Source organism: Apis mellifera, linkage group LG7 (genome assembly GCF_003254395.2).
Source record: "Apis mellifera strain DH4 linkage group LG7, Amel_HAv3.1, whole genome shotgun sequence".
Taxonomy (NCBI): Eukaryota; Metazoa; Arthropoda; class Insecta; order Hymenoptera; family Apidae; genus Apis; species Apis mellifera.
The window spans coordinates 12,570,188-12,584,829 of record NC_037644.1 but is presented as its reverse complement, the minus strand read 5'-3'; the positions used below and the strand labels follow the sequence as shown (position 1 = coordinate 12,584,829).

General features: G+C 32.2%; 1 protein-coding gene across 8 annotated transcripts in view; it reads left to right on the top strand.

Moving 5' to 3' along the window:
- Positions 1 to 14,642, top strand: part of LOC408915 (protein couch potato) — a 183,129-nt gene that overhangs the window by 136,953 nt on the left and 31,534 nt on the right. For 7 of the 8 annotated variants that reach the window (XM_026441618.1, XM_026441619.1, XM_392443.7 and 4 more), the window contains one exon: positions 8,531 to 8,664. In XM_026441618.1, coding sequence (XP_026297403.1) covers positions 8,531 to 8,664 — 134 coding nt within the window. The remainder of the gene's footprint in view (positions 1 to 8,530; positions 8,665 to 14,642) is intronic. The other variant, XM_006568287.3, reaches the window with a different exon arrangement.

Genomic DNA, 14,642 nt, shown 5'->3' with positions numbered 1-14,642 from the left:
GAATTCTTGAACGACGACGTCATCGTTTTGCACATTGTTTACGAGTGTATCGCGTGCTTCAGGCGGCTTTATCGTTTCGATAAGTTTCACGCTCGTAAAATTGTTAAATGTTAATTAAAGGAAAAAAAAAAAAAAAGGTGCAAGAAATGTGACAATAATGGTGTAATATACGGAGGAAGATGATTCGTACGATTGACTGGGCTTGGATCGTCTCGAGCCTGCGAGTGTTTTCAATAAACTGGAGTAAATTAATTCGAAACGTTTCGAGTCTGCGCGTAATTACGTAAAAAGTTGGGTTAATTTGAATAACGCTCGGTCGTTAAAGATAAATTATAATGGATTTTCAAGATTCTTGAGTTATGAAAATTATAATTTGAGAAGGGAGAGGAGAGAAACTGTTGGGGAAAAAAGATTTGAAACTGTAATTGCGCTCGAAAAATTAAATGGCGATTTGATTGATTCGTGGAATAAAATTTGTCGAGGAAAATTGTTTCGAAAAATAGATCGATCACGATCCGATCGTAAAAAGGGATGCATTGAAAGATATACGATTGTCGAGGGAGAAATAAATGTTCAAAAATTAATTATTTTGGCATATATAAATATTCGATGAGGAAAGGAAACGAAAGTCGAATATCGATTTCGATATATATATATAAAGAAACCATTGCACTCGTGAGAGCATAGAATTATGAAAAAAAAGAAAGAAAATAATTATTTTTTACCTACTTAGAAATTGGAAAGTAGAAAAGTAGATTAAAATGTAATTATCTGACAAAAAGAAAAAAGAAGGTAGAAAATTTCGAAGCGAAAATAAAATTTTCTGTACCGATAATAATTCGAAATAAATCGATCACGATTCGATCGTAAAAAAAGGATGTATTAAAAAATACACGATTGTCTAGGAAAAAGTAAATGTTTATAATTTAATTATTTGACATTTATAAATATTCAATGACGAGAGAAAGAAACTATTGCACTTATGATGAGTGTTATAGAATTATAAAAAAAAAAAATACATTATTTCTCATCCACTTAGAAATGAAAAAAATAAAAATAGATTAAAGCCTGGTATGGAAGAAAAATTTCAAAATATAACTTTTGATCGGTATATAAATATTCGAAATAGATCGATCGTGATTCGATCGTAATGTTAATTAAAAAGGACGTATTGAAAAATAAACGATTGTCTAGGAAAAAGTAAATGTTTGTAAATTAATTATTTGACACGTATAAATATTCAACGACGAGAGAAAGAAACGAAAGTCGAATTATCCATAAAGAAATTATTGCTATTGATGAGTGTATAGAATTATGAAAAAAAAATACATTATTTCTCATCCACATAGAAGTAAAAAAAATAAAAATAAATTAAAACCTGGAAGAAAAATTTCAAAATATAACTTTTAACCGATATATAGATATTCGAATTCGATCGTAATGTTAATTAAAAAGGACGTATTGAAAAATATACGATTGTTTAGAGAAAAATAAATATTTATAAATTAATTATTTGGCACGTATAAATATTCAACGACGAGAGAAAGAAACGAAAGTCGAATTATCCATAAAGAAATTATTGCACTTGTCATAAGTATATAGAATTATGAAAAAAAAAAAATACATTATTTCTCACCCACTTAGAAAAAAATAAAAATAGATTAAAACTTGACATGGAAGAAAAATTTCAAAGCATAACTTTTGATCGATAATAGATAGATCGTATCGAAAGATAAATATTTTAGGAATCGGATTTCGAATCGAAATTTCGAGACATCCAACCATGTTTCTCCGGAAAGGAAATATTGCACTTATCAGGGCAGAGAGTGAATCATGAAAAAAAAAAAAAAAAAAATAATAATAATTATTTCCTAGCTTCGCTTAGGAAAATCACTAATTAACGAAGCGCGATGCAGCCAGGTTGAACAACACGGATCTTCCTCGATTGATCGCAAGCAACGTTGTACAAATGCAACGTTTTTTTTTTTTCTTTTCTTTTTCTTTTTCTTTCCTTTTTTCCTTCCTTCTTCGCGCTGCCCATCCTGGATACGCTATCTTTCCCGGAGACCACTACTGGGCGCTATTAAAAATTCATAAAAGTGGCTCGTTAACAAGGCAGACTCGCTAACGACACGTAAATTACCCGACTATTCGTTAACATTCAACCAAGAGATTTAATGAAAGTTAATAATAAGAAGGGAATTTAGATGAACTTGTATTATTTTCTCGTACATATAAATCATATATATATATCAAAAAAAAAGTCAAGCAAAGGATATTTCTTATTCCTTTTTCTTCTTGTTAAGATCTTTTTATTATTCTTTTTTTTTTGAATCTCGTTTGACTTCTGGGAATGGAAGAGAAATTTCGTCGATCGAAGGAGGAAAAAAAAGAAAGAAAGAAACGTGAATGTTTGTTAAAAAATTATGTTATTATTTTCCAACGTGAAAATAAATAAAATGATGAATAAATCGAGGAGAAAGGGGAATAGTGAACTTGGCTGAGATTTCATTTGCGTGTGCAAATGCGATTTTAATTCACTGGCGTTTTGTAGGATGAAATATTAGGCTGGTTTAGAGATCAGGCGTAGTTTACATCCGCATGATTCTAATCGATATCACAAATCGGTATCTCTAATTTCACGGATCTAACATTAATTGGTTAATAACATTGGCTCAAGAAATTTCCATTCGATTCTTTTCAATTTTATCGATAAAATCTTGAAATTTTGTAATTCTTTATTCTCCCCATTTCAAATTTCATAAATTTTCCATAAAATCATCCGTCCCCTGCATTTATCATCAAACCCAACAATCTTTATCGAGATATACTTTCATAATTTTTAAATTCTTTGTCAGATCATATTTCATCCTTTATCATCCTATATCATCGATTATAAAATTTAAAAAAAAATCTCCATTACACTTGAAACTTTCCAGAAAATCATCCATCCTTCGTTTCATCATCAACAACCCCTTAGAGACATACTTTCATAATTCTTTATTAGATTCTCTCCATTCCAAATTTGAAAATCACTTATTCTAAACAAAAAAGAAACAAGGAACATCGTCAAACTTTCCAGAAAATCATCCATCTTTTATTTTTATTTTATTTCATCATCAAACCAATGCTCTTTATCTAATCCTCGAGATATACTTTCGTAATCTTGAAATTTCACAATTCTTTGTCAGATCATATTTCACTCTTTATCGATTATAAAATTTAAAAAAAAAAATCTCTATTACAATTGAAACTTTCCAGAAAATCATCTATCCTTCGAGACATACTTTCATAATTCTTTATTAGATTCTCTCCATTCCAAATTTAAAAATCGCTTATTCTAACAAAAAAGAAACAAGGAACATCGTCAAACTTTCCAGAAAACTATCCATTCTTCGTTTCATCGTCAAACCAACACCTTTTATCAAGTCCTCTATATATATACTTTCCTAATTTTTAAATTTCATGATTCTTTCTCAGATCACATTTCACCAACACTCTTTATCGCTTCATTTCATCATCATCATCATTGTCAAACCAACGCTTTTATCGAGTCCTCTATAATATATATATACTTTCCTAATTTTTAAATTTCACGATTCCTTCTCAAATCACATTTCACCAACACTCTTTATCGCTTCATTTCATCATCATCATCATCATCATCATCAAACTAACATTTTTTATCGAATCCTCTATATATATATATATATATACTTTCCTAATTTTTAAATTTCACGATTCCTTCTCAAATCACATTTCACCAACACTCTTTATCGCTTCATTTCATCATCATCATCATCATCATCATCATCATCGTCAAATCAAACCTTTGTCTCGTCTTATCGATACTATACTTTCGTAATCTCGAAATTTGCCGAATGATGAAAAACACGTTCACCCTCGTACATCCTTTATCGATGCAATCTTCCTTTATCGTACAATCTTCGTAAATCAGTTGGCTAAGGATGAAGTTTCTCGCAAGTTGGGGTAAGGGAGAAGCGAAGCGTTTTTCTTTTTTTTTTTTCAGAAAGCGTGCGATCGGCGGGAGGAAGACGATTAATCGTAAATTATGGAGGCCGGCTCGCTCCACATTTCTCGTGAAAGGGTATGAAAGGAGCGCGGTTGTTGCGCAACCGTGGCCATTCGGTGCAATCTCTCCGTGGAATAATTGCCGGTTCGTGACGTATCGTCGGTCACGAGGAACAAACGGTTCCGTGGAACCCGCTTCGCGCCGATTTCCATTGATTTTTCGCCGTGGGGACGGCCAGACGTTGCCCACCTTCCTCCTCCTCCTCCTCCTTCTTCAATGCAAAACGTGTGCAAGTGTCGAGCATTTGCTCTGGTTCGAGGCAGGAGGGAGGAAGAAGGAAGAAGGCTTTAAAGGGGAATAATTTTGATCAGAGATTCATCATGCGCCTTTTTTCTTGTTAATGGTATAAATTGGTGGAATCTTGGTGTTTGGGGGTGAGCTTAAATTTGGAGGATTGAAATGTTTGAATTAAAGTTAGGGTCAATCTAGTAAATTGCGTTGTCTGTAAATTAGAGAAGAAATGGGATTTGTGATTTAAGTCGCTTTTCCAGTAGGAATTGCTTTAGGAAATCTTGGATATTTTTGATATTTTTGATAGAAGAAGAAATAGAGAAAAAATTCGAGAATTGTTCGATTCTTAATCTTAAATATTTTTTCTCTGTTAGATAGAAATGAAATTTGAAAAATTGATCGATTGAACTAAAGAAGAAATAGGAATTCGGAGAAAAAATTATCAATAAGAATTATTCGATTCTTAATCTTAAATATTTTTTGATATTTTTGATGCAAGGATTCTCTGTTAGATGGAAATGAAATTTGAAAAATTTGAAAAATTGATCAATTGAACTAAAGATGAAATAGGAATTCAGAGAAAAAATTATCAATGCCGCAATAACAATTGTTCGATTCTTAATCTTAAATATTTTTCGATGCAAATTTCTTAAATGGAAATGAAATTTGAAAAATTGATCGATTGAACTAAAGAAGAAATAGGAATTCAGAGAAAAAATTATCAATGCCCCAATAAGAATTCTTCGATTCTTAATCTTAAATATTTTTTGATATTTTTGATGTTCTTAGGGTTCTTAGATGGAAATGAAATTTGAAAAATTGGTCGATTGAACTAAAGAAGAAATAGGAATTCAGAGAAAAAATTCATATCAAATGCCCCCCAATAAAAATTGTTTCGATTCTTAATATTTTTGATGAATCTTTCGAGATTGGATAAAAGTTTTTGACTTGAAAAGAGGTATAAATTTTTCAAGTTGTTATTAACATGATTTCACTGCTTGCTTCTTTATAATAAACGAAGGGAACAGGTAGAAAGAAGAAAAATTGAAAAGTTATTTTTAGCAGATTGAGCGATAATCGGAACGAGAATTCCATAAAAGAAATGTATCTTTAAATAATTCCACGTTGTTCGCATCGCATTCTCACGAAAACCTCGTTAATAATCAACCTATATTCAACGAGAAGCAAAATCTAAAAGATTAAAATCTGGCACGCGAGTGAAGGGGGGAGGGGAAGGGGTTCTCGAGCAAAAGAGAAACACGCAGAATGATTCACCTACTTCGATTATCGTTGTTATAATCGTTACACTTGTATAATAAAAACATAAATTGTTTGGTTTTATCTAGCAAGAAAAGAAAATTCGACCGATATTCCTAGTGTCATGGCAATCAATCTTTTTTTTCCTTTCTTTCTCTTTTTTTATTATCTGTATTCTCTTATCCAAGTCAAAAATCTTTGCGTCGTCACGATGGAAAAAAAATTGATTTCTATATCTATATCCGTATTCATCGAATATCTCAACAAAATTCCTTCCGTTTCATTTGCATCGAACATCTTTTACGTATTTAAAATCCTAATTAATATATATATAATCATTTTTGTTCTTTCGAACCTATTCGAAAGAAAAAAAATAAAACCCATCCTATTTCTCGAATAAGAAAAAGAGAAAAGTAATAAAAAACTTTTATATCTCATACTCGTTATCTTACACCCAATCTCTATTTTTAAAAACAAAATTTAATCACTTACTCGCACTTATTAGCAGAGCAGAATAATTATTACGAATAATTCACGAGTGATTAAAATTCGAATTTTGAATGTCGATACGCGTGTAACTTATTCCGCCATTTTGTATCTTATCGATCGTCTTTAAACGCTTCCCGGAATCGACGATTTCCATCAACGCTCTCATATTCTTCATCCCCCCCCTACCTCCATATGATCATCATGTTCGATATAACTGTACCGTTTAAGGCAGTCTCCTTGGAAAGAAGAAACCTCGATTAAGTGGCGCAGGAACTTGAATCGAAATGTAATAATAATTTTTTTGATTAAAAGTCGTGTCTATATATATATATATATATATATATATATCTCTTGTTTTCATCGGAACGTGGACAACACAGTAGTGCAGGATCGCGCCGTGTCGCTGCTGTCAATTAGACCGTGCAACGTTTCGATTGGCTACAATTGTTTCGCGAATAAATTGTTTCGATTGCGCGTGTGTACCTCGGATGGAGTGGAATTTGGTTTTACATCGATTGTCACGCGGAATCACGCGATTGTTAGAAGATTATTAAGATTCTTTCGAGATTAATCTAATAATAAGTTTGAGAGCGAATTATCTCTAGTTATTGCGAGCTAACCTATCTTCCTCGCCTCTTACCATCGAACGGTAATTTTTTACTCTCGAATGGTAATTTTCCATTTCTCTTTCCGAGAATTTTATTCTTTCACTGGTTGATCGTTCTTTTAAATCGATATATTGGAATTGTCATTTCGTAATTTTTAAGATTATTGTCGATATACGGAAAACGCGTGTATTTTTATAAAAATGATAAAACGATCGGTTTAATTTTCAACTTATCAATTTTTTTCGCGATCAAAAAATCAGCAATGTTTATTAATCGCAAAATTAAAGGTATTAAAGGTGGAAGGGAAAAAAAATATCGGTTTAAATAATTAATCCGAGTACAACTGTCATTTTTTTTTTTGTATTTTATTTTACGGGGAACGAATATGTTGTTCCATTCCCGATCCGTGTTGGAAAAATAAATCAACACCGAGCGGTAAACAATCGAGGAAAACGCAAATCGATTAAATTCCCCAAATTTTTTCCAAATAATAAAACTAGCGAAATCCACCGTTAATTATTTCCAATTTTTTTTTTTCGAAAACTTGAAATCAAAACAAAATCAACGAAATATATTTTGTTTCGTTGCAAATCGAACATCGACTGTCGTTTACAACTACGCTAAGACAAAAACATTCGAATTTCAAATTAAAAATTTCTCCACTTTACGAGTTCCTACGCCACTGCGTCCAAGATAAGAGGAAACGAATTTTGATCGTTTACGAGTCTCTTTATACTCGATGAAGACTAGAGAGAAGGTTAACTTTTTCCTCCATCGTTGGTTCATTATCATATATGAAAGAATGAAGAAAAATGTAAGGAAACTCGCAAACGATCAAATCAACTGTTAATTATCCTCAATAATAATGTACAGGTGTGATATCTCTGTCTGATTTCGACATCTTGATTTTCTCTAGCATTGAAAAAGAAAAATAGCAAACTTAAATTTTACAAACATTTCTTAAAGTAATAATTGTTACGAATAGATCGATATCGATTTTTTTTTATATTGAAAATCAATCGAGCTTGCAAATCGACGTAAAGAAACGAAATACTATTATTACAATATCCTTTTAATCAGAAGCATTAATTGAAAAATTAATTAATTTAAACTTTATTTAAAGAACTATTACTAGTAACCTAAATGCTATCTATTTTATTATTTCAATCAAGAATAATCGTAAAACAGAAGAAAAATACGAAATCCATCATTTGGTCGGGTTTGTTAAAATTGCTCGAATAATATTTACAATATTTCGATTATCGGAACACCAATTAAACACCGAAACTCTCTCTCTTCATTATCGAACCGTTCTATCGTCTTCCCCGAACGTTTATATTTCTATTTGCATTTTCGCGCTCGTTTACCTCCTTGCGCGTATCCCGAATGTCGAGGCTAATCATTCAAACGGAACACCTCTTGGAAATCACGTTACGACGGATGAAATTTAGTTACAGGAAAACCCGTTATCCCATTATATCGCGTTCCTCTCCCCTTGGTCCCGATAATCGAGGTTCCATTGTGGTTATTATTACGATTGATCCTCGTTACACAATAACCTCGAGTATATCTCTTCGATGATAATTTTTAACAATCACTAAAACTCGAAAATTTCGAGTCAAATTTCGAATAAGCAACAAATAACTCGATGAATAACAGTAATAATAATAAATATTGGAGAAGATCAAGAGAAATGATTGAGATGGCAGAAACGTAGGATAGAAAAATAATAATAATAATGATAACTCGGCTTCGATCGAATTGATCGAATCCATCGATCATCGTCGATGTTCCATCGTCCGAGAGATCGAAGGTAAACGCGTTTGTGTTTTAATCGTGTTTTCTATTGCAGACCTAGGGAGCCCATTCTTCCCTGGTGGTCCTGAATTGTGGCACCATCCATTGGCGTACTCGACCGCTGGCGAATTACCAGGAACGCTGCAACACGCGACGCTGGTGCATCCGGCGTTACATCCTCAGGTCCCCGTACGTTCCTATCTTTGACTATCTGCAGACAAAGCTCTGGAGCCGCCGACGAGCGCCCCGATGCACGTTAGTGATACATGATCGTTATACTCGATTATTATACGATACGTCATAGCAGGTAGACGCACGCATCTGCTGTCTAGAGAGAGAGAGAGAGAGAGAGAGAGAGAGAGGGAGAGGAGGTTGATGAAATAAATACAGTGTTGCCGGATCGATCGTGGAAGAATCATCGGGGTGATTCGCGCGAAATTTGAAATTTTTTCTTTTTTTTTTTTTTTTTTTTTTTGTTAGATGGCGTCGGCTGAAGATTTGGGCTGTGAAAGCTTGGGATGAGTTTGGGAAGAAATTTAGAATTTTTGGGGAAAATTGGGCTGTTTAGTTTTATTTTTGAAACTTTATCGCGACGTGAGATTTTATTACGTGGGAAATTTTGAGGGTGGGATTAATTGGAATGAATGGAAGTTTGAGATTACGAATTGTAGTAAAAGATTTTTAAAAGGTGAGAAATTAAGATTTCAGTTATTATGGAGAAATTTTGAGAATGGGATTAATTGGAATGAATGGAAGTTTGAGAGGAGATTACGAATTTTAGTAAAAGATTTTTAAAAGGTGAGAAATTAAGATTTCAGTTATCATAAAGAAATTTTGAGAGTGAGATTAATTGGAATGAATGGAAGTTTGAAATGGGAGTTTAGAATTTTGGGAAAATTGGGGGGATATTTTGGGGTAAAAGATTTTAAAAAGATGAGAAATTAAGATTTCAGTTATCATAAAGAAATTTTGAGAGTGGGATTAATTGGAATGAATGGAAGTTTGAAATGGGAGTTTAGAATTTTGGGAAAATTGAGAGGAATATTTTACTTTCGAAACTTAATTACGAATTGTAATAAAAGATTTTAAAAAGGTGAGAAATTAAGATTTCAGTTATTATGGAGAAATTTTGAGGGTGGGATTAATTGGAACGAATGGAAGTTTGAAATGGGAATTTTAGGAAAATTGGAGGAATATTTTGTTTACTTTCGAAACTTAATTATGAATTGTGGTAAAAGATTTTAAAAAGATGAGAACATAATGTGTTCTATGGGAGGTGAAAATTCAAAGAAGAGAAATAACTTGTGTGATTATTTTCATAAAAAATTTCAAAATTAAAATTTATTTATTATACGTTCCATATTATCGTAGAATTAGGAAATTTTAATTACTTTAGAATATTTTTGAATTAAAATCGATCAGTGTGCATTCATTAGAATTTTAAAAAAATTTTAAAAATTCTAATTACTGTAAAAACTTTCTTAATTAATTCGAAAGAGAAAATTTATATGAAAAATAGACTCGAAATAAGCAAAGTTTGTTACAAACAAAGAAAGAATAATTTTGAATCGATAATAGAAAGTGACTCACCAATTTTTAACCGATATACGAAGAAAAAAAAACTTTGATTCGATCGTAGTTGATTTATATAGAGAACGAGTTTGAACTAAAGTTTGTATTGCGATCACTGTAGGTTTGTTCTTTCTTTTTACAAAATTGTGTTATTTATTATTGTATTCATTATTACTTTATTATTTTTTTATGTGGTAAAATTTTTCAACGATTGATTTTTAACACAAGCAAGTCAATTTTGACATTTGTTATTCTAAAAATGTGAACGAAAATTCTAATTGATGTGGCCTTTATATGAATCCACTGCATCATTGCGATCTTTCAATGACTCCACTAATTGATTATTCTTCGAACTGATACTAAATGATAATTATATTATATCTTATATCATATAATCACGTAGAAAAGAAAAATTTCGCAATTTCAAGCGAATTAATTCAAAAATTACACAATCTCATCCAAAAAGTTTCACAAAATTCCAACGAATCAAATGTTCTACAAATGTCTCGAAAAGCTGCACAACTTCATCCAAAAAAAAAAAGAAAATTCTATCCAATTAAATTAATATTAATTCAAAAAATTACAATACAAATTTCACTCAAAAAGAAAAAGTCTCATTCTAACTTAATTACTCGTTCAAAAATGCTCGAATATTCCCAAAAAAATTATACAATCCTCGAAATCTCACGCGTCCAATAAATTATTGCCTTTCGAAAATGATTTGAAAGAAACAAAGAATACGAAATGAAAAGTACAAAAGGAAAAAAAGTTTCCTCTAAAAAGCCGAAATCAAAGGAAACGAGAATGTTACTCGATCACCGGCACGAGAATATCGATTTCCAACACCGTCTAAACTTTCCAAAGCAGAAGTTAATTACTTCCGCGAGTTAATTATCGCGGACTATCAAAAGTCCATCGTAAATAAGAAGGAATTGTTTCTTCGTTCCTCCTCCTCCTCCTCCTTCTTTTTTCTTCCTCTTTCTTTTGTATCATTTCCTTCCTTCCTTCCTTCCTTCCATTCGTTCTTCTCTTCTTGTATCGTGGAAATTTTCAACGTTGAGCAACGTTCTGCCCCGGTTACAACCGGCAGGGAGGAACGATGCTGGTACAACCGGGTACGAATTGGGGAAACAGCCAGCAGCTATTGATTTTTAATATCAGCCTAGTTCTGTGCCAGGTTCACGCGGGTACCTATCACGCACCAACCACGTATCGAACACTTTTTCTATCTTTCCCTCGCTACAACCGATAACCTTTTCCTTTTTCCTCTTTTTTTCTATCGATGAGAACGCGTGAGAAAGAGAGAGAAAAAGAGAGATCAAAAATTTCTCACAATATTAAAAATCATCTTACCAAATTTTTTAATCTCAGAGAGAGAGAGAGAGAGAGAGAGAGAGAGAGAGAGAGAGAGAGAGAGAGAGAGAAATATTTTGCACGATGAAAAATAAAAGAATTGGAGAAATATAAATTAAAGAAATATTTGGAAATGTTTCAAATCAGGAGTTGAAGTTTGTTTGGTTGAGATATATTTTTTTTTTCGTTTTTTGGCTCTCTCTCTCTCTCTCTTTCTCTCTCTGAGATGGAAAAATTTGGTAAGATGATTTTTAATATTGTGAGAAATTTTTGATAATGGGAATTTTGTAAGATTTTAAACGAGAACTTTTTAAAATTGGAAGAGGATGAGAATTGAGAATTTTAATTATTTCATTATATTGCGAGATATCGTGGAGATTTTGGAGATCGCGATGCATTCTACGAAAGCTTTTTTTTAGTTTATGGGAATTAATGAGGATGAATGGAGAAGAAAGAACACACGTTTCGAATACACGTTTTCTTGATTAATTCGGCTTGGAATTATTATATAAATCAGTTTCCTTTAAGATTCTTACTTCAATCTATCAATTTATTATTCATAATAATCCTCGATTCGGTATCAATAACAATCTTATCGAAAATTCAAAATATTAAAAATATTAAAGAATAATCGTTTTTATCGAGTTTAAAAAGAATCCAATGGAGGGATCGAGCTTTCGATTCATCTTCGAATCAACGGCAGCGCCGTTAATTTGAAAAATCTTTGGCTTAATCGTTCGATAATCGTGAAATAATTGCGCGCGATGAAACAAATCTCCAATTAGAACGATCTACATCAAATGGAATAATTCCATTCCGAATCGTATCGCAATTAGATTCGATTATTCGACCAATTCTAAGTGAGAGGAAAAGAAAAAGTAATGGATAAAGAAATTTTCTTCTTGCGCGAAGAAAGAAAAAGAGAGACAGAAAGACGGAATATCGAAGAGACACAATTTTTTAAAAACCTTCCTTTCGAGTTTCAACACAGGAAAGATGGACAGGTATGCGCCTGGATTTGCTAAAAGACGATTCGTGATATTGTACGAATAAATATTGACGTTTATTTAATTCTTTAATCCAAAAGAGAGGGAAGGGGAGGGAGAGAAGCATCCGTTGGAAAGCAGCCATTTCAACAGCTTGTAAATACCGCTATTTTCCTCCCGTGGAAATAAAAATGTTCCGCGGAATCCACTTGACGTGATAATGAGGCGGAAGCTCGGTTAAATAGAGAATATTTCACTCGCCAACTTCTGGCATTCTGCTTCGCTTTCGCCAGAACAGAGTCTCCACAACGACTCGAGGATTTTCCTAATTCCGTTTTCTGTTCCGTGACATTCCATTGAAAGAGAGAGAGAGAGAGAAAGAGAGAGAATTGATATAAAAAGAAAATAGATATGGAATCGTTCGAATCGATATAAAAGGATACACGTGAAAAATATTTTCGTTCTCGAATCCATCCATCGAGATCTCTTCTTTTTCCAGTTCACAACAATACGATTCAGTTCACAGATTGCATTTATCCCATTGGAAAAAAATAAATACCTTAGATATTTTTATTGGAAATATTCCTCTTTCTGTTTGAAAATACTTGTCGAAGATTTATCAAAATTTCTTTCTTTTCTTTCTTCGAGATTTCTTCTTTTTCCAGTTCATAACAGTTCCGATTGCATTTATCCCATTGAAAAAAATAAATATCTTAAATATTTCTGTTGAAAATACTTTTCAAAGATTTATCGAGTATATATTATACAAAATTTCTTTCTTTTTTTTTTTCTTCGAAATTTTCTTTTTCGAGTTCACAACAATACAATTTAGTTCACAGATTGCATTTATCCCATTGGAAAAAATAAATACCTTAAATATTTTTATTGGAAATATTCCTCTTTCTGTTTGAAAATACTTTTCAAAGATTTATCAAAATTTTTTTCTTTTTTTTTCTTTTCTTTCTTCTTTTTCGAGTTCACAACAATACGGTTCAGTTTCGATTGCATTTATCCCACTGGAAAAAATAAATACCTTAGATATTTTATTTTCTGTTGAAAATACTTTTCAAAGATTTATCGAGTATATATATTACACGAAAATTTCTTTCTTCATTCAGAGAGGCACAATTGATTCCTTTCCTTTAAAAGAAAGAAAAAAAACAATCATTTTCATCGATGAAAGGTAAAACATTTCTATACGAAACAAATTCCTTCCATCGAGAATGATAAAGAATGATAATGCTGCAACATTGTCACAATCAATCCTCTAAAAATATTACTTGTAAAACTGTTGTAAAGATGTGGGTAAACACGCGATATACGATATATACTTTCGCAAAAAAAAAAAAGAAAACGCGGAGACAAACGTCGAAAGGAAGGAGAGCCGTCGATTTTGCAAAACCGGCTACGACAAAAGAAAACGCAGCAACGTATGCGGCAATACAGGATATCCGAGCCAAGTAGCGCAATACGTAATTACACGGGCATTAATGTAACACCGATATATCGTGATGCGGAATTGCGAATTAATATCGCGGTTACGCGATGTGGGCTGCTTGCCTTGCTCGTCGAAGTAACACACATTTCCTTTTTTTCTGTATCATTATTATAATATTATTCGTAATATTTTCGATTTTAATACAAAGAGATTTGAAGTAATTCGAAAGAACTTTGAAAAATCATTCGCTCGCGAAAATATTAATTTTACAATCATTGGCGGGAAGAAAGTATTTGCCTATTTCAGAACGAAAAAGTGATCTCTCCGCTTCACAAGATCGTTAAATAAATAGCTTGTTGTAACGTTGCTGCGAAATTATCCCCCCGTATTCGTATTTAACACGGTTCTTGCGTTAATTAATCCACGCTCCGTAACTCGGTCATGGACTCCAGTTCCTAGTTGCACGGCCTGCTGCTGCTGCTCTGTGTCTCGTCCATTACATCTGAATTATACGCTGTATCGGAGGATATTAATTCCTCGTTTGGCCAAATATTCGGAAACTTTCGAATTTATGTGTGTATCTTATTTTTTTTTTTGATTGGAATGAACAGTGAATGTCTCTAAAAATTTCCTTGAAATTATCGTTTCTAGAATTGTAATAACTTCAAATGCGATTTACATTACGATTTAGATTTAGATTTACATTCAAATCAAAAAACTGAGATTTAAACTTAAAGAAGATGATTTAAAAAAATCGTCCATTATTATCCATATATAAAACTAACATATTTAAAATATTTATTCTTTCTCTCTCTCCA